Source organism: Desarmillaria tabescens (genome assembly GCF_030435595.1).
Source record: "Desarmillaria tabescens strain CCBAS 213 chromosome Unknown EV420scaffold_46, whole genome shotgun sequence".
NCBI lineage: Eukaryota > Fungi > Basidiomycota > Agaricomycetes > Agaricales > Physalacriaceae > Desarmillaria > Desarmillaria tabescens.
In genome coordinates, this window is record NW_026848345.1 from 87,022 (window position 1) to 103,415 (window position 16,394).

The 16,394-nt window shown below is 48.3% G+C and overlaps 5 protein-coding genes and 1 non-coding gene across 6 annotated transcripts; 2 read left to right on the plus strand and 4 right to left on the minus strand.

The window, feature by feature from the left end:
• Positions 1–1,021: 1,021 nt before the first annotated feature.
• On the plus strand, positions 1,022–3,734 carry EV420DRAFT_1647964 (uncharacterized protein; the record flags this gene model as incomplete). The annotated part of the gene is made up of 14 exons (XM_060478097.1): positions 1,022–1,077; positions 1,126–1,163; positions 1,203–1,284; positions 1,339–1,753; positions 1,804–1,860; positions 1,909–1,954; positions 2,016–2,157; positions 2,213–2,251; positions 2,307–2,340; positions 2,388–2,504; positions 2,550–2,739; positions 2,789–2,988; positions 3,038–3,549; positions 3,599–3,734. 14 exons carry the CDS (start codon positions 1,022–1,024, stop codon positions 3,732–3,734), a joined length of 2,064 nt encoding a protein of 687 aa, XP_060325880.1.
• A 475-nt stretch (positions 3,735–4,209) lies between these two features.
• EV420DRAFT_892714 (uncharacterized protein) lies at positions 4,210–6,450 on the minus strand. Its single transcript, XM_060483899.1, has 3 exons — positions 6,183–6,450; positions 6,048–6,130; positions 4,210–5,989 (listed from the first exon to the last, which is right to left on the minus strand). The coding sequence occupies exons 1-3, from the start codon at positions 6,343–6,345 to the stop codon at positions 4,319–4,321; spliced, it is 1,917 nt and encodes a 638-aa protein (XP_060325881.1). The 5' UTR covers positions 6,346–6,450; the 3' UTR covers positions 4,210–4,318.
• A 1,161-nt stretch (positions 6,451–7,611) lies between these two features.
• EV420DRAFT_892768 (uncharacterized protein) lies at positions 7,612–9,385 on the minus strand. The gene has a single exon (XM_060483900.1). It carries the CDS (start codon positions 9,273–9,275, stop codon positions 7,662–7,664), a length of 1,614 nt encoding a protein of 537 aa, XP_060325882.1. The 5' UTR covers positions 9,276–9,385; the 3' UTR covers positions 7,612–7,661.
• A 521-nt stretch (positions 9,386–9,906) lies between these two features.
• Positions 9,907–9,980, plus strand: EV420DRAFT_t227. The gene has a single exon. It is a non-coding gene; the product is annotated as a tRNA-Val (tRNA).
• A 654-nt stretch (positions 9,981–10,634) lies between these two features.
• On the minus strand, positions 10,635–12,877 carry EV420DRAFT_892789 (uncharacterized protein). Its single transcript, XM_060483901.1, has 7 exons — positions 12,301–12,877; positions 12,161–12,242; positions 12,036–12,104; positions 11,940–11,987; positions 11,819–11,892; positions 11,706–11,765; positions 10,635–11,656 (listed from the first exon to the last, which is right to left on the minus strand). The coding sequence occupies exons 1-7, from the start codon at positions 12,491–12,493 to the stop codon at positions 10,782–10,784; spliced, it is 1,401 nt and encodes a 466-aa protein (XP_060325883.1). The 5' UTR covers positions 12,494–12,877; the 3' UTR covers positions 10,635–10,781.
• A 443-nt stretch (positions 12,878–13,320) lies between these two features.
• EV420DRAFT_1622469 (uncharacterized protein) lies at positions 13,321–15,940 on the minus strand (the record flags this gene model as incomplete). Its single annotated transcript, XM_060475809.1, is given in 12 exon segments — positions 13,321–13,502; positions 13,563–14,030; positions 14,082–14,133; positions 14,183–14,237; positions 14,293–14,576; positions 14,626–14,754; positions 14,882–14,951; positions 14,998–15,047; positions 15,101–15,124; positions 15,144–15,533; positions 15,588–15,752; positions 15,797–15,940. 12 exon segments carry the CDS (start codon positions 15,938–15,940, stop codon positions 13,321–13,323), a joined length of 2,013 nt encoding a protein of 670 aa, XP_060325884.1.
• Between the last annotated feature and the right edge of the window lie 454 nt (positions 15,941–16,394).

Sequence of the window (16,394 nt, forward strand, 5' to 3'; positions counted from 1 at the left end):
GAGTTGTAGGTCACCGTTGTGCCAAGCTTGACTTTGACGTGAGCATTTGCCGGCGGCACAGACTCAGGATTCCCAAAAATTGATGAGTGATCTGCCGGCCCTCAAGCTAACCTTTATCCGGTCCGGGATCGGTCCGAATCCTTTTCTGATTCAACCGATTTCATCAAAAGACAAGCAACCCAAGATTCGTCGAATGCCGTTAAATGGTTACAGGTTACACATCTTTAATATCTTTATAACCGTATATCCAGCTTGTCAGAAACTCAGAATGTGCTTCATTTGAATCTTGCTTTGGTTTGGAAATTCTTCGCTACGAGGAGATTCAATTATACCCACGTCATGTATTCATAACGTTTTCCTTTCAGATCTATCATCTTCTCATGATCAGTGGAGCTGCGTATCGTGACTTGTGGCCTCATGCACCTTTACCAATCACCAGTTTTTGTCACTATAGCCGCACCGCCGGTTTCATGAGAGAATGTACGGCTCTAAGAACTCAGGCTGCTCAACGGCATACACCTCAAGGTATGCATGTGGCCAATCAGGGACAATTCTTTAATCATCTGAGCCTGATTGTTTTGTGCGCCAGGTCGAAACCGGGGCGTATACCGCCGCAGCAATTGTATTATCCGGAAATAGAGTACCTATGCTGTTCCCCACGGCGTGGTGTAACCAAAGTCATACTTGGCTTACCATCACTCTCACCTCCTGGGGGGGTTGGCTGTGAACTTTCTGGGTCTTGGGCTACCACCTGACGGTTAAAGACATCCTCGTGCAATTCTGTAGCAGCATCTCCTTTAGGCGGCAGATTTGAGTGCTCGTAAGTACCGCCCCCTTAGAAATGTCCGGCGTGATGCATGAATTCAAAAGAATAGCCTACTTCTCGCGCCGTTACTGACAGCTCCTTATCGACGTTTGATAAAGGAACGGATAACGGACCGAGGAATCGGAGATCGGGTACAACATTCTCAAAATCTGATCAGGCTTACTACAAGTTGTTCCTTATCGACATCCATTCTCAATGTCCTATGGCAGAACTGCGTACGTCGTCGAGGCCGATACAGAGCTGTTTTCAATGTACGTTCGACGTGTTGTCTTATTCGAAATGTTTCTAATGCACGTTAGGCCGCAAGCGCAAGATAAAATGTTCGTCGCAATTTCGAGTTAGATCAATCATCAAGGGGATTACTCATGCTAAACAGGTAATCGGGCGTACCCCTGCGCTCCATGTATGTTACGAGGGGAGGGGGGTCAATGCAGGGAAGTAGACCGGAGTGCTGTTGCGTATGCATCTCGAATGTTTTCTAATGCTCCTTCTAACCACCAGTTGCTGCGCAGGTCAGGCAAGACTGCAACGGAAACGCTTGACGACGTCCTCAGCCGCTTAGCCGTTCTTGAGCAGAACGTTTCTAAGCTCGTCTCCGCTGGCACTCACGAGAAGGCAAAAGAGAAGGTGAAGGTAAAGGACAAGGAGAAAGTCCGCTCAGCCATCCGGTCATCATTTGGCGTGACTTCGACAGACGAAGATGTCGCGATGATGTTGGAAGATTTTGCTATGGGACACCGCGTGAACCGTAACAGGGCCACGCAGGATTTTGACACGACGAATAATAACGAGGACCCGTATTCGTCTGCTGGCCCGTCTGGTGGACACCCTTTGCTCCTTCTGTTGGATCCTAGTGTCAACGTAATAGCAAGGCTTGTAGCGTTGCTTCCTGACGAGATGAGGAGCCGCGCATTAGTGCAATTTTACGTACGTATTACTACATATTCTGAGTAGTCACGGCTTATCAACCCTTTTAGTTCGAGAGACTGGAATGGTATTCAAAAGTTTTACACGCACCGACGTTTATTAGTGAGGTATGTGTCGTCTCCTCAATCTGGATTATTAGCTGATGTATAATGCAGCTGAATGTCCTCCTGATGCAAAAATCCAAGCGAAAGTCTAGGAATGGTTCGCGTCTCGTTCCTTGGGGTGTATTTCATGATATTATGTCTATCGCTACACCTGATAGAACCGTATGTTTGCGAGCGTATTGCCATTGATTTTTCTACCGCATCAGAATTATCGAAGCGGATGTATTCTGCCGCGCAAGCATGCTTGCATTACGATGACTTCTTGGGAGCTCATTCCCTGGAGCACTTGCAATGTATCCTGTACGCATAACCACGGCATTTCTTCTATATCCGACTTACATATCCAATCCCTCAGACTTATGGGCGTGTATCAACAAAATCTCGATGAAGCCGAGTAAGTGGTCTCTCAGTTTCAACATAAAGCACAATCTGACCTGTGGAATAAATAGCACACATTGGGCGTTATTGGGCTCGGCGATCAAGGTTCGTAACATTCACGTGTAGTATACCAAGGCCAACAGTTACTTTAGATAGGCCAGAACCTTGGTATGTCTCGGTTAGGTTCTGAATCTGACGAGCGGACATACAGCGCGACATGGAGATCTCTAGTCAAGCGAGAGACAGCACGTAGAGTATGGTGGAGTCTAGTGCGTCTCTTTTCCTTCCATCTTTACCATTCTGACGAGAATCAGATTTTTAATGACTGGTCGCATGCGGCAGCGCACAATGGTACATATGCTATACACCCTTCGCAGAACCATACGGGGTGGCCAGCCAATGTGAACGATGGAGATCTCATTGACGACGGTCGACCGCTACGTTCTCGACCTACGGAAGAATACACAGAAATGACGTTCTCCCTTACACGTCTACGGTTCGTAGGTCTGTATCGGGAGATCGTAGATGAGATGCAGGCACCAACAGGTTATAGTTTTGTTGGAAGAGATGGATAAGCGGCTGGAAGAAATGTTAAAAGGTGTCCCCGAGCATTTCATAACTGAAAACAAAAGTCCGGCGGTTGATGAGGGAGTGAAAGAGCTCGAGTTGACGTTGAGCTTGATCATGGGTGAGACGAGGCGGTTGAGGCTGCATAGGCCATATCTATTCAGAGGGTATAAAGATCGGAAATACGTGAGTAGATATAATCTTAATTACTTTGCTTTCTTACGTCCATCTGCAGGTAAAATCCCGTGAACAATGCATAGCATCTACTCAAGCGATATTGGACCATCTTAAATCCGATGACGAGCAGTCAGCTATCTTGCTCAAGTGGTGGATTGTGCTATTTTATGGTTTCGCTGCCGCGGTGGTTCTGTTCATTGACCTATGCCATCAGAAAGCAGCTGACGATGGACGGTGTCTGGATCAGCGCAGGGCGGAACTTCGGCAGGCACTAGATCTTTTCAAGACTGCAGAGCATATATCCGTGGTCTCGAGGAATGCCATCGCGTTATTGGAGGGTCTATTGAGTAAGGTTTCCTTCTTCACTCCACCGCTTCTTGATGTTGATTGCTTTCCCATCCTAGCTGCCGAACCAGAACTCCCGTCAAAACCTTCAAGGAAACGAGGGCGTGATAGGACAGACGATGAGAGCGATGGGGAACCTTTTGAGCGCATCGTGAAGCGGATGATTATAGATGCATCGAAAAACTCAAGTAGTCCAGGGTCTGTGTCCGCCGGTTCTAGGTTCTAGTGCGTCGCCCACTGCGATCCGAGCATCATTTCAAATGCCCCGTCCCAGTTACAAGTTGTATCCTGATCTCACATTGGATGGGCCAGGTTTTGGATTTGGGGAGACGACTATGGCAGAGCTTGCAGGACTGCTGTACTCAGATTATGGGTGGGCGATGGACGGATTTGGTGTACATTATCAATGAGAGATTTCATACTTTGGAGGTCGTGTATTTATCTATTTATGTAGTACAATAAAAGCCCGTGTTCGCGTCCCTACCTCCCATCAATAAGTCCGTATCTTCACCTGTCTACGAGAAATTAGTGTTTACAGTATTGAAACAAACTCTCAGAGTACTCAATGTACCCAATAGCTCAGACGCAAAAATTTAAATGGCCGTGAAAACCTCGAGCTCTTGTTTTGAACGGTGATTGATGCCATGCCATGAGGACCGTATGTCGAGCCTGGCGAGAACTATGGCCGCGAAAGCAGGAATCATGGAAGATATTCAGTGGATACTAGCTTGAGTCCATGAACACAATAAAACAACGCCTTAAATCCATCGTGACCGACTTCGAAGGAGAAGAACATTATATCGAGAGGCGGACCCACAACCTTTCTCGCTGCCATGGCATAACTACTTGTAAGAATGCGGCTTTGATTACGGAGATTGACCCAGTATTGAACGGGCATAAGCTTCAGGAATAGCTAAGCTTTTGTAGTGTGTGGTGCATATCGTCAGGCCGCAACCCGACCACACTGAGTATGTCCGTTCATACATTAAATACATTAAACAAGAATATTAAGAGATTCTTTAGCGATGTCCAGACCCTTTAACCTTACTATTTCCCTTTTGTCGGACATCGTAAACACTGACACTTTCTCGAACTCTCCCTGTGGCAGTCTTCGCCCGACCACCCAGTACTGCAGATCCTGTCTTCCACGTAGAAGTGTGTACGTGCCTTCTGGTATTGGGTACTTGTGTGTGGCAACGATTTTGAATGTGTGCTCTGTCCCATCTATGCCTTCAACAATCAACTCTCCACACCGGTCAGCGCCTTCCGCGAATTCCGTATTCAACCCTTTCACCAACCCCTGTTCAATGCAGAACAACTTACAGCAATCGCTACGCGTCTTGTCGTCCAGATAAACTTCCGCCCTGGATAAGCAATCCACTGGCAGAGGCTTCGTCATAATCTGGTCCCACGACGGTCTCCATTTCGTGGACCCTACTCCCGGTTCAGGATATAGGAAGAACATCTGTCCCCGAAACGACTTCCCCATCACATCTACAAGCGCTGTCCAAGCATCCTCGAGGTCCTTTTTCTCACGATACGCCGGTATTGTCTCCGATCTCAAAGGAAATGCCAACCCTGCAACTTTATCGACAGGATTCTCCGACTCCCGCTCTTTCATATGCGTCAGAACGCCAAATATACCGAGTGGATTGCAACATATGATCTTCAGCCTTCCCAACTGCTTGTGAAACTTCGTCACTACGTCATTTTGACCAGGGCATATCTGCTTGAGTTGCAGCGGTCCATCAGGCATATCCCCTGCAAAGATGGGACTCTCGACGGTCTCCTGTAGCGTCCAAGCGCGTCTAAACCAACAACGAGGACTCTCCAAGTCACCCTCTTCGAAAGCTAAAGGCCTGCCCAACCCACTCAAGTTGTACACAACCGTGTTCTTGGCTATCTGGTACACACGTCCGATGGTGGGTACGTCCAGCTTCCACTCATCCTCACGTATATCCTCCCTCGACCCGTCTTTCTCAGCCTGTCTCAAACAGAGAACGTCAAGCCACGCGTACTCTGCTCCCAGGTTGAGCATCTCGATCCGGACGAAGTTGAGGTTGGTGTCTGCCGGGATGGGCACGGGCCATTCCTTTCCGTTGATGGGTGTCCATTCCTTGACACGAGACTTCTCATCCATCCAAGCATGCGATATCGCCCATAGCCAGTCTTCCTGTGGCTTGGGCCGGAGGATCCACTGCGGTACCACCCGATTACTGTACAGATCCCAGACTCGTCGGGGGCTGATGTGCGGGTTGACGATTCGGTTACCGATGAGCGCTTGTTCACGTCTCTGTTTGTCCTCTGCCTCACTGATACGTAGTGTGTCTTGAATGCTGGTCCAGTTTTCATTATACCATCTTGGGCGGAGATAACCATATGCAGTGCCAAAGTCGTATTCATTCGTAATGCAGGTTTCGAGAAGGGAAGATATAGATGGGGTATCCAGAGGGTATGTGGTTCCGAGTGTTGAATTGAGCCAATCCAAGAGTCCATCAATGCCCAGGCTAGCGCAGGAAACATTGGCGAGAGAAGATGGTATGACACGGTCGTTTCCAGTATAGGATCGTTGCATTGGCACTTTAATCGACGTTTCGGCTATGCCTGTCTCGATGAAAGCAGAGACGGTGGCTGGGTGATGAAGTCTTTTGCACTTGAGAAACATCTGCAGCATACGTAATGAGCTATTCATTGCTCTCAGGGTCATTTTTTGACGAACTTACGATTTTTGCCTCTAAACATTCAATAGCTCTACGAAATTCCTTTCCGTACATCCATCTTTGTAAGGCATTTCTGAATTTTACTACTAGTAGCTGGAGTGAAGACATGAAAGGGGACAGAAATGCAGCTGCACATACTAAGGCAAATTCTCCAGCGGCCCATATCGTCAGAAAGACAAAGTGGTGGGGTATTGGGGGGTGGTTGGGTCGAGGCAGGTAGGCATCCGCAGAGTGGCAGTTCACGCGATTGAAGTGTGTTCTCCACGCGGTAGAAAACAAACATGGATGATGCCCGGGACATGCACCGCGAAATGAGTCTCTGATTGCAGTAGATATCTGGAATAATCAGCTGCAGTCGTAATCGTCCCTGGAACCCATCTTCAGCAGATGCAGCAGCTTCATTAAGGAGGTCTGAGTCCGCGGAGTATCTTCGGCATCGAGGCGTGGTGCCTCAATGGGCATCCAAATAGCATAATCATTGCTATGTCAGGACTAGCGCAAGGTTGGGCGCTTCATGATGGACTTCTGTCCACAGAAATTTTGTTTTGAAATTTGCGACTATGAGTAAGAAGCTGTGTATCATCCAGCAAAAAATCCAGGAGAGGATTGACGATGATACAGGTGGTTTCGAATAGAAAATGTGACACTAGCAGCATGAAAGTCCTAGGTGGGCGCAGAGATGAAAATAGGGCATACATAGGACACTCCCTCATTCTGATGTCTGTTCATGAGAACGTAGCCCAGATAAGAAGAAGAGGTCATCAGGTCTTGGCTTGAAGATTCCAATCTGGGACGAAGGTGCACTATTGCCATGTTTTGAAGGCATGTTGTTTCAAACACGGGTGACGATTGCATTTGTAGTTCCAAATATTATAGTATATGTCAAGCCCGTAGCCTAACACGAGCAGGGACTTTAAGAAGACAAGTCCCGGAAACGACATATGGGAAGAACGCCAACATATGGCAGCAAGAGACTGCTTCGAGAAATAGGTGGTGGTGGTCACGGTGGAAGAGTTGTAATTACGTAATCCAGTGTTGAGGATGGGCCGGCCCGGTCCACCGCCGTGAAACAACCTTGACATCTCGAAAAACTGCATAGTCCGATGCCTGTAGACTCTGCGACGTTTAGGCGAAAGCCGTAGCCACTGCTAAGAATATAAATAAGATAGACGCAAAACACGTACGAAAACGACCAAAGGTTTGACACCACTGGCATCTCTCTACTTTTCAATCATATGCGCAGGATATACTGCGCTTGTCGAGGTATGTGCGAAATACCATAGCACTATCCAGAGTATTTGTCCACTTTCCGAGACGTACTGAAGACAGGATCAGGAAATTTCAGTTCGTAGAAAACCGAAGGAAGCTAAGATTGGCGACTCGCCGCGGGCCAACCAGATTGTAACAAGACCCTTTGGCAGTAGATGCTCTTGGGTATATTTATCGTCATCTCCTGTTGTCAACTCTGCTCTGTCGTAGAGTCACGAAACGACATCCACAGAACAAACGGCCATGTAATAAGGTACGTCGTGTATTGTGCTACACGAACCAGATGTACTCATTTGCCAGCTTTTTGTTCATACTTATCTTCGTTGAGACGAACTATGAAAGTGGCATTTACATCAAATAAATAACATTATGCGAACTCTTAGCGACTCCGAGATTTACCAGCTTCCGTATTTCATCTCTGTCTGTCATTGCGACCGACACCTTCTCGAACCTCCTCCCTGGCAGCATTCGTCCGACAACCCAATATTGAGGGAAGTAGCCGAATGGATTTGGTTCACTGCAGAGCAGCGTGTACGTGTCTTCGGGTATAGAGTATTGATGGGTAGCAACGAGGTCGACGGTGTGGCATGCTCCGTCTGCATCTTCAACAATCAACTCGCCCCATCGATCAACCCCTTCCTCCCCTCCCACCTCTAATCCTCGCACAAGCGCCTTTTCAATACAGCCCGCTTTACACCAGTCATTACCCGCCTCCTCATCCTGGCCAACGTACGCCCGACAGTAGTCTTCCGCTGGGAGGGGCTTCTTCATCATAACCTGCTTCCACGACGGTCTCCATTTCGTGGATCCTTCTCCAGGTTCAGGATATAGGAAGAACAATTGCCCCCGAAATAGGCCATCCATCACATTCACTTGCGCCGTCCAAGCTTCTTCGATAGATTGCGACTCATAGTACGCTGCCATCTTCGTTGACTGCAGAGAAAATGCCAACGCCGCAACCTTGTCCACAGGATTATCTGATATTCGACACTGCATGTTCGCCAGCATGTCAAATATACCGCTTAGATCCCGGGAGATATTCTCCAAGGACCGCAGCTGTTTGTGAAACCTCGTCAAAACCTCCCTCTCGTAGTTCCCATTCTTGTCTATGGGCTCTGCGTGTAGTGGTCCATCACCCGTATCCCCGGCGACTATCTTCATCTCGCCGATCTCTTGCAATGCCCATGCCCGTCTAAACCAGCATCGGTCGCTATCCAAGTCGCCCTCCTTCAAAATCAAAGGCCGCCCTAACCCACTGAAGTAGTACACCACTTTCTCGGCAGCCTCGTAAACACGACCAATTGTGGGCACGTCCAGCTTCCACTCTTCCGTACGTAGATCCTCCTGCGGCCCTCCTTTTTGCCTCAAGCAGAGCACATCCAACCATACATATTCTGCTCCCAGATTTAGCATCTCGATCCGAATGAGGTTGAGGTCAGTGTCTTTCGGGATGGGCACAGGCCATTTGTGTCCATTGATGGGCGTTCGCACGTCGACGCGATCCTTCTCATCCACCCAAGCATGTGAGATCCCCCATGGCCATCGATCAGTGATCCAGCTTGATGGTACCACTCGATTGCTATACAGATCCCAAACACGTCGAGGGCTAATGTGCGGGTCCACAATTCGGTTACCAACGAGCGCTTTTCGTCGCTGCTCAAGGTCGTTCTTTTCACGTGAGCGTAGTTCGTCTTCGACAGTGCGCCAGTCATTGTTGTACCACATCCGGCGAAGACACCCGTATGCGGTGCCAAAATCGTAATTTTCCGAGATGCAGTATTCGAGGACCGAGGATAAGTATGGCGTTTCCCGCGTATAAGATGTTTGGAGGGTGGCGTTGAATTTATCCAGTAGTCCATCGATGCCTAGGGCAGCGCAGGGAGTATCAGCGAGGGAGGATTTTATCACAGGCTCTCTGCCGGTGTAGGACCATTGATTTGGAACTTCAACCGAAAGACTCATGTCATCCGCCTCAATGACGCCGTAGAGATACCGAGATTGTCGTGCCTGTTCTACGTTGTTAGCTGCCCTTCCTGTGTGATTTTTGACTTACACCACCCATGACGGCCGATTAGGCTTCAATGTTTTCGAGTAATGAAACTGGGTACTTTGACAAGATCAGCACGGACTATACTAATCGTTAGCTAGAGCAGAGAAGTGGGATCACAGGAAAGAAACGTACTTTGTATTATCTCGTATCTAGTTGACCAGACTAGTGGTATATACAGGTCGTCAAGGTGTGGTGCATAGAATGTGTTTGCATCGAGGCAGGTGTAATGTATCCAGAGTCACGGCTCCCAAAACTGCCCGCGTGTACTCGGCGTGGTTATCGGCAGGCGATTTCTGGGCCGGTGCTATCAAGCTGATAGCAAAATTCTTCCCAGCAAAAACCATGCATAAATATTAATGGATACACGACAGTTTATCTGACACTAAACGATGACGGAGTGACAACGTAATTCCCTTTCCGACCACCCACTGAGCCAACAAATTCCCTGGCGCAAGATCCGATGCGGCCGTGCGCTTCAGGCAGCAGTTTCTTAACTAGATCTCAGTAATGAGGAGCCTAAATATATTGTACGTCCTATTTCATGGGTCGATGGCGTAGCTGGTTATCGCATCTGTCTAACACACAGAAGGTCCTCAGTTCGAACCTGGGTCGACTCATTTTATAGAAGCCGGCAGACGTTTTTGCTATAACCAAGTTATCAAACAAGTCACAAATGTGCAATCTAGGACTGCGCACCAAACCTCCAGGGGGTGTAAAATAGGGATTTGTACCGACCCCTCCCCAAGGGGGGGGGGGTGTTTTGATACGGTATTTTACCGTTAATTACCTATCACGTGCAAATATCACATGACTGACGCGTCGCAATTGCAGATTTTTCCAAAACCGTTTTCTTCACGTTCTTAGACATATTCTTGATATAATGAAATATAATTTATCTATAAAGATCCCTCATCTGTGATTGTGCATTAATGTGTGAACTAAAGTATACATATAATATTGTTGAAACACGTAACAGGTAAGTTACCTCGACAAAAAACCCTCCAGGGAGGGGAGGTAAAGTACCAGTAACTAACTGGTAACTTACCGGTCCGAAACCCCGGCGTATCAAAACATAGGGTTTCGTGCGCAACCCTAGTGCACTCTGCACTCTGAATGCCAGGCATTTGGGTTCACGGGTTTCGTGAGCAAAGCATGAAAAATACCAAGGCATCGCACGATCTGTACAGATGAAATGAATGAAGATACACATAGCATGATCAGAGACTTGGGTCAGTCCTTCGCTCACCAAGCTCGTCTTTCTCATATCGCTGTAACAATGCCGTTGATTCCCTCGATCAGTAAGGAAGATAATAAAAGTATACAATACAATTGGTGGCAGCCAAAACACAAAACATATACGGTGATAGCATAAAACATATATACAGCAACACGATCGGATGAACAAGTAGAGACATAAATTAGGCTATTCTCGATACGTCGATATCGCGACTGGATCGTATGTTACCAAACTCTCCAGGTCCAGGAGAAGGCGGTCGGCTCTGAGTATTTCGCACCTGCATATTAGACGTAACTGGACTCCACGGTAAGACGGTGTCCTGACTACCCTTCTCAGATCGATGTCCCCGACTGGGTGTCGGAGCTCGTGAAGGGGTACCAGTACCGTCCCTTGCCGGTTGTAGATTAGGAGATGTCTCCTGGTACACACTATAGGCAGGAGGATTTATGCGTTGCCTCGATACATTTTCAGCGTTGGTCGCGGAAGGATCAGATGTTGGGTCCAAGGAAGTTACCGAAGGTCGTTGATGGTGAGTATATAAATCCGCACCTCCTCCGCCTTTCCTGTCCATGGGTGAGGGTGACATTGCTAAGGGAGTCGCAGTGAATGGATGAATAATATCCTCGGGATTCATAACCATCGGTGGAGGGGACATCAACTGGCGTGTCGGAGAAGTGGGTGGAGACATGAAAGCAGAGGAGCCGCGGACGGAACCGAAATACGAAGGTGCGGTCCCTTCTCCAGAGTGGGAAAGAATAGTGTGAGCGGACTGGGTAATTGGGCTTGAAGGATGATGGCTTAGAGAATCGCCGTAAAGCACTGCAGGTCCGCTCTTTTGCGTTAGATCAGACTGTGAACGGAAATGTCCTGGTCGAATATCCAAGATCTTGGACGCATGAAGTCGACGATGACGCCGGAAAAGGAGGAAAGCAACTACGGCTGCACCGGCAACCACAATGACACCCCCAACAACGCCCCCCACAATAGCGCCCACAGGTGTCGAAGAACCTGAACTGTTATTGGTGTCATTTGAGGGTCCGTTCAAGTCGGCATGGCCTAGGAGGGTGGTGAACATCAGCCTTGTAATAACATGCCACGGTCTCACCTTCCATGGATAAATTTTTTGCCTGGACGGAATCAAATTGACCATTGTTCCAAGTGGATGCTAGATGCTCGATAGTAAGTCTTCTGATTCGAGGCAATGTACGTTACACTGACGATCTTGCGCCGCCCAATAGGGAATAGACGCGGCTGCCGGTAAGGTATAACCCATGTCATAAGGGAAGAAACTTCTCAGGTGATTGAGCATACATTTGTACCATGATAACAACAGACTCACGATGCTGTAGACAAGTTATCTCCACAGTTCGCCCTGTAGGCCGCCCAGCTAGAACAGCCTTCAGATAATGTATAGGAAAACATGCGGTGAACGCACCCCCAGCTAGCGTGACTGCCAGCTTGGCACGCTGTACAAGCACCAAAAAGGTTGTATGCGGCCCAGGAGCTATTGCGCAAAGAATTAGAATACAAATTCACTATATGCGACGTCGGCGGACAAACCATGAACAAGGCGTCGCTGAGATGGCACCGTCTCCTGGCCGATCATAATGTGTATCATTACTCAAAGCCCATACATAATAAGCTGTTCAACCCAAAACTGTGAGTGGTCGGAGGAATTCAGCCACAATGTAGATACTCACTGTCCGTGAGACAAGAAGCCATAACATACGCTACCACGGAACAAGGATTCAGCTCCGCTGCATTGTCAGCCCAAGTAAAGTCGCTCGTGCATGTTGCATTCGTCTGAGGGCCCCGCGGCACGAGCGCCGCCGATGAGGAGATAAGCAGCCAAAGGCTCCACCATGGTAGACTGAGTAGCCGTTGGAAGGGCATGGTGGCTATCAGAAAGGCGCTTCCGACGAGGAGAAGAACGACGAAATGTACGAGGTAAGGGTACAAGCAGGAAGAAGGAAGCAGGACGGCGATGTATGAAGATCTCGGCTGCTGTTGATGAAGATGCTTCGGGCCTAATTGAACCGGCGTCTGATTATATTAAAGGTGAGCTATCAATTGAGAAGAGCTGTGTCATGTGCAGCTTTTCTCTTAGTGTGTATACCCGTGATGTTGGGCCACTGATTTTCGACTTCGCGATGCATGTTGAAGGTGTCAATAACGCAAATGGCCGGTAAATGGAAAGCACACCGAATGTCACACCTGTGGCGGATCGTGCAAGATCGTACATGTTGTTGATTTTGGAAAAGTGCGAGTTTATTAACAGGAACAGGAACATGCTTCGAGATGCTCCGGAGCCGCACCAGGTAAATACTGGGCCTGAGCCGCTGCGGGCCGTTTTCAAAGACTCTCCGAGAGCCTAGATGGGACCCTGACATCGCGATTAATGACGAAAATCAGTATCTGACTCCGAGCCGAGTCTTGCAGAGTCGCTGAATGGTTGGACAATCAAAAGATCACGGCGCCAACAGCATTCTGACAGAGAAGGATTCCAATATCGTCACGGGACAGGATATTTTGGCTCCCTGGCTGACTGTGTTTGACAGGAATAAGCGCGCATTCAGGCAACCTTGCTGAGAGAGTTACGTGGTGAAAATCATCCAGAAAGGATGGAACTTCATGATACAGCTAGATCATACAGCATTGGAGAATACAGGGGATAAATTATCGAAGAAACCTGGCTTACACTTCTACCCATTCATAGATCATCATGCTGTTGTCCGGGCCTTCTTCGTTGAGGAGTTTGATTCGGCGCCACTTTTACGTTTCTTTGCAAGGAAGTGAAGGTAGGCTAGGCTATGTTTGGGCACAGGTGCGGGCACTACGTTTGTCGGCGGAGCAGCGAACCAAAGAACCTCGTCGGTCACTGGATCGCGGTCAAAATGTTTAGCTGTGGGAGCACAGCACATAATGAGCAACACATTCAAGCTGTCAGTACATCATCACGTACTGGTCTCCGGAGGTAGTTTTTCCTGTTGGGCGTTGTTTCCCAACACCAGTCCAGAACCGGATAGAATTGAGCGATCGACGGCTGTTGTAGCATTTGACGTCGTAGTAGATATGGGAATGATATGTGTCACTCTGCTGCTGGGAACGATAGAACCGCTAATAAGGCCTCCTGATGCCTTGGCCCCGTTCTTTCCCTTACCCACGAAGGGACTGGGAAGCCGACGTGGAGGAACCTCTCTCTCAAAGGGATAGATAGGCACAGGGTGGCGAGATTCCTCCGGCATACATGAGCTCCAGTCTTTTATCTTGACAAAGGTGCGACTACTGTCGTCGTATCGAGATTCGCATACGTACAATGGGAAACCGGGATACCAATACGGTGCCCTAGGTCGCCCGCGACAATTATCGGCAGCAGGTTGACAAGTCACCTTTTCTAGTATGTCTTCGAGCGGATGCTCAGCAAAGTGGCCTCCAAGGAAACCATCAGATGGAATCGAAAATGAAAACAACGCGAGCATACCCGTCTTGAACACTTCGCCTTCCATGAACGTCCGATCAGAAGTATGATAAGTCTGGTGATCGTTTAAGCTTGAAAGATAATGAAGAAAGATAGACATATACCTGCTCCGGCCTGAAGTACCAGCAAACGGTTACGCCATGCTGGCCTTTCCGTGATCTAAGCATCAAAATCAGTATAGGGTTCTCAAATAAGCATCGAATGTTGGCTGTGCCTTTCTTCAGCAACCCAGCATTTGTGCACTTGTCCGATGGTTGGAAGACTTGGATAATCAGGATTGCTGAGGTGTACCCAATCACCGACGTTGATAGCCCAGCCTTTGTAATGATGTAGATCCACAAAATTCCTGCCCTTAATGGGAATATGGTTACTGGTTACACCTGCATCTGGAACAGGATCGGAAGCACCGGGACCGGCACGCAGCGACGCAAAATTGGTCGATGAGGAATATGGCGGACCGTGTGGTGGCGTTTTAGAGGTCAATGCTTGATACAATCTCTGGAAAAATGATCAGTCCTTCTCGCAGCCGAGATAAAACTTCACAGACTTGAAGAAGAAGCACATGGCCATAAGCATCGGAACCGGGGTCATGCCACCTTCTCGCTTTAGCGAAAAGTTGCATGAATTCGGAGTCGAAATCTTTCGGAATCGAATAATCTTTTGCGCGCGCTCGACTCTAAACAAAACTCAGCCAATGAAGATGGCTGATGAAAAGCCACCAACCTCAATAGATTTTAAAGAGAGTAATGTCTGCCAAGAAATCAATGATGTCTGAAAAAAAAGGAGAAGAGAAGAATACAAACGTTCAATGATAGATATGGTATCTCGGCGCGTTCTGGCACGGATTCCAAGACGAAAGCATATCGATTACCTCTGAATACTATGAGCAAAAATATACGTGACAAATCGCTTGGCGTACATAACATCTTTGTGGCTCTTGATCGCATGGACTATATCCACGTAAGAAATCTGTAACGCTGGTAATTAAAAATGGATGACCAGACAACAGGAGATAATCCTACCTTGATGTTCCCCATCCAGCCTTCCTCTGAAAAGCCAGGCCACCTGAGGCAAACTCTTGTCCAAATGACGGATGATCTCCTCACTCGCAGCATCTCTCTCCGTTGGTACATGCGCTTGAAGGTCTGATACACTGCCGACGTCTATCTCTTCCTCGGGAGATGACAGCCGAAGAGCTGTTCGACCATTAGGAACGTGATGATTGGCGGAGGTGCCATTTGCAACTGGTATAGTTGTAGGAATGATCGGCGTCGTATTTTTTGTGGAGGTCGCTCCCGCTTGGACCGCAGGAAGAGGAGGACCAGGAGGCTTTTCTGGAGCTGGTGATTCTTCTTCTTCTTCCGCCTTGTGAACTTTCTGGGCAGATCTCGGCGGGGGAGACGTGCGAGGAACGGGCAGTATTGGTCGCTTCTTCCATTCAGTCTCCAAAAGACGCTAGAATTTCTGGTGAGCATGGATCCGAACTATATTCGCGCAATGTCAACGCACTTTGAGCGTTTCAGCATCCGATGCAATCTGACTACCCGCTTCGTTGTAATAGAGCGCATTCCAGAACACAAGAGACAAATCTGTATACGCGTCCAAGGCTGCTCTGTACCGATTCTTTTCTAACGTCGTACGTATGTTGCTGATACACCGAGGATCTGGAATAATCTGCAACAATGAAGGGCAATCTCACGAGTGAAGAAAGAGCACACCTCGTAATATTCTGGCCATTCCTTGGGATCGACGAGATTCATGAACATGGCTGAGAGTAAACGTTTCCCTTTGGGCGCTGTGGCGGTAGTGAGGGCATTGACGACCTCCTCGATGGCCTGTTTTTGTGCGGCGGCCAAAGGCATCCTACTATTAACGCGTCACGATCGCGAGGTTGGGATCCCAGATTTTAAAGTACGTATTGACTTGTTTGAGCGCACTGAGTAGCTGAGTATTTGCGCGCCGCCGCTGGCTTGCAAAAAAGAGAGACGGGAGAGCGCGACTCTATCGAAGGGAAATTCTTGATGGTGAACGCGAACGAAGAATTGTTGGATTAGATAATCTTCGCCTTTCCGGACCGACAAGTTTTGTGTTTGTTTCTGATGATTCAGCCAAGCAAATACCCGATCACACTTTTTCGGAGAGCATACGAGGATTGTGGACATCAGGAGCATCACATGACCCGGAGCCTATTTTAGCAATGAGGTCGGATCATCCTAGCCAGCTGCCGCACCGTGCCGACATTTGTCAGAATAAAGGCAACGGGACGTTGGAGGATTAGTTCGGGACATTTGAAAAGGCAACTTGGGGATGTTCATT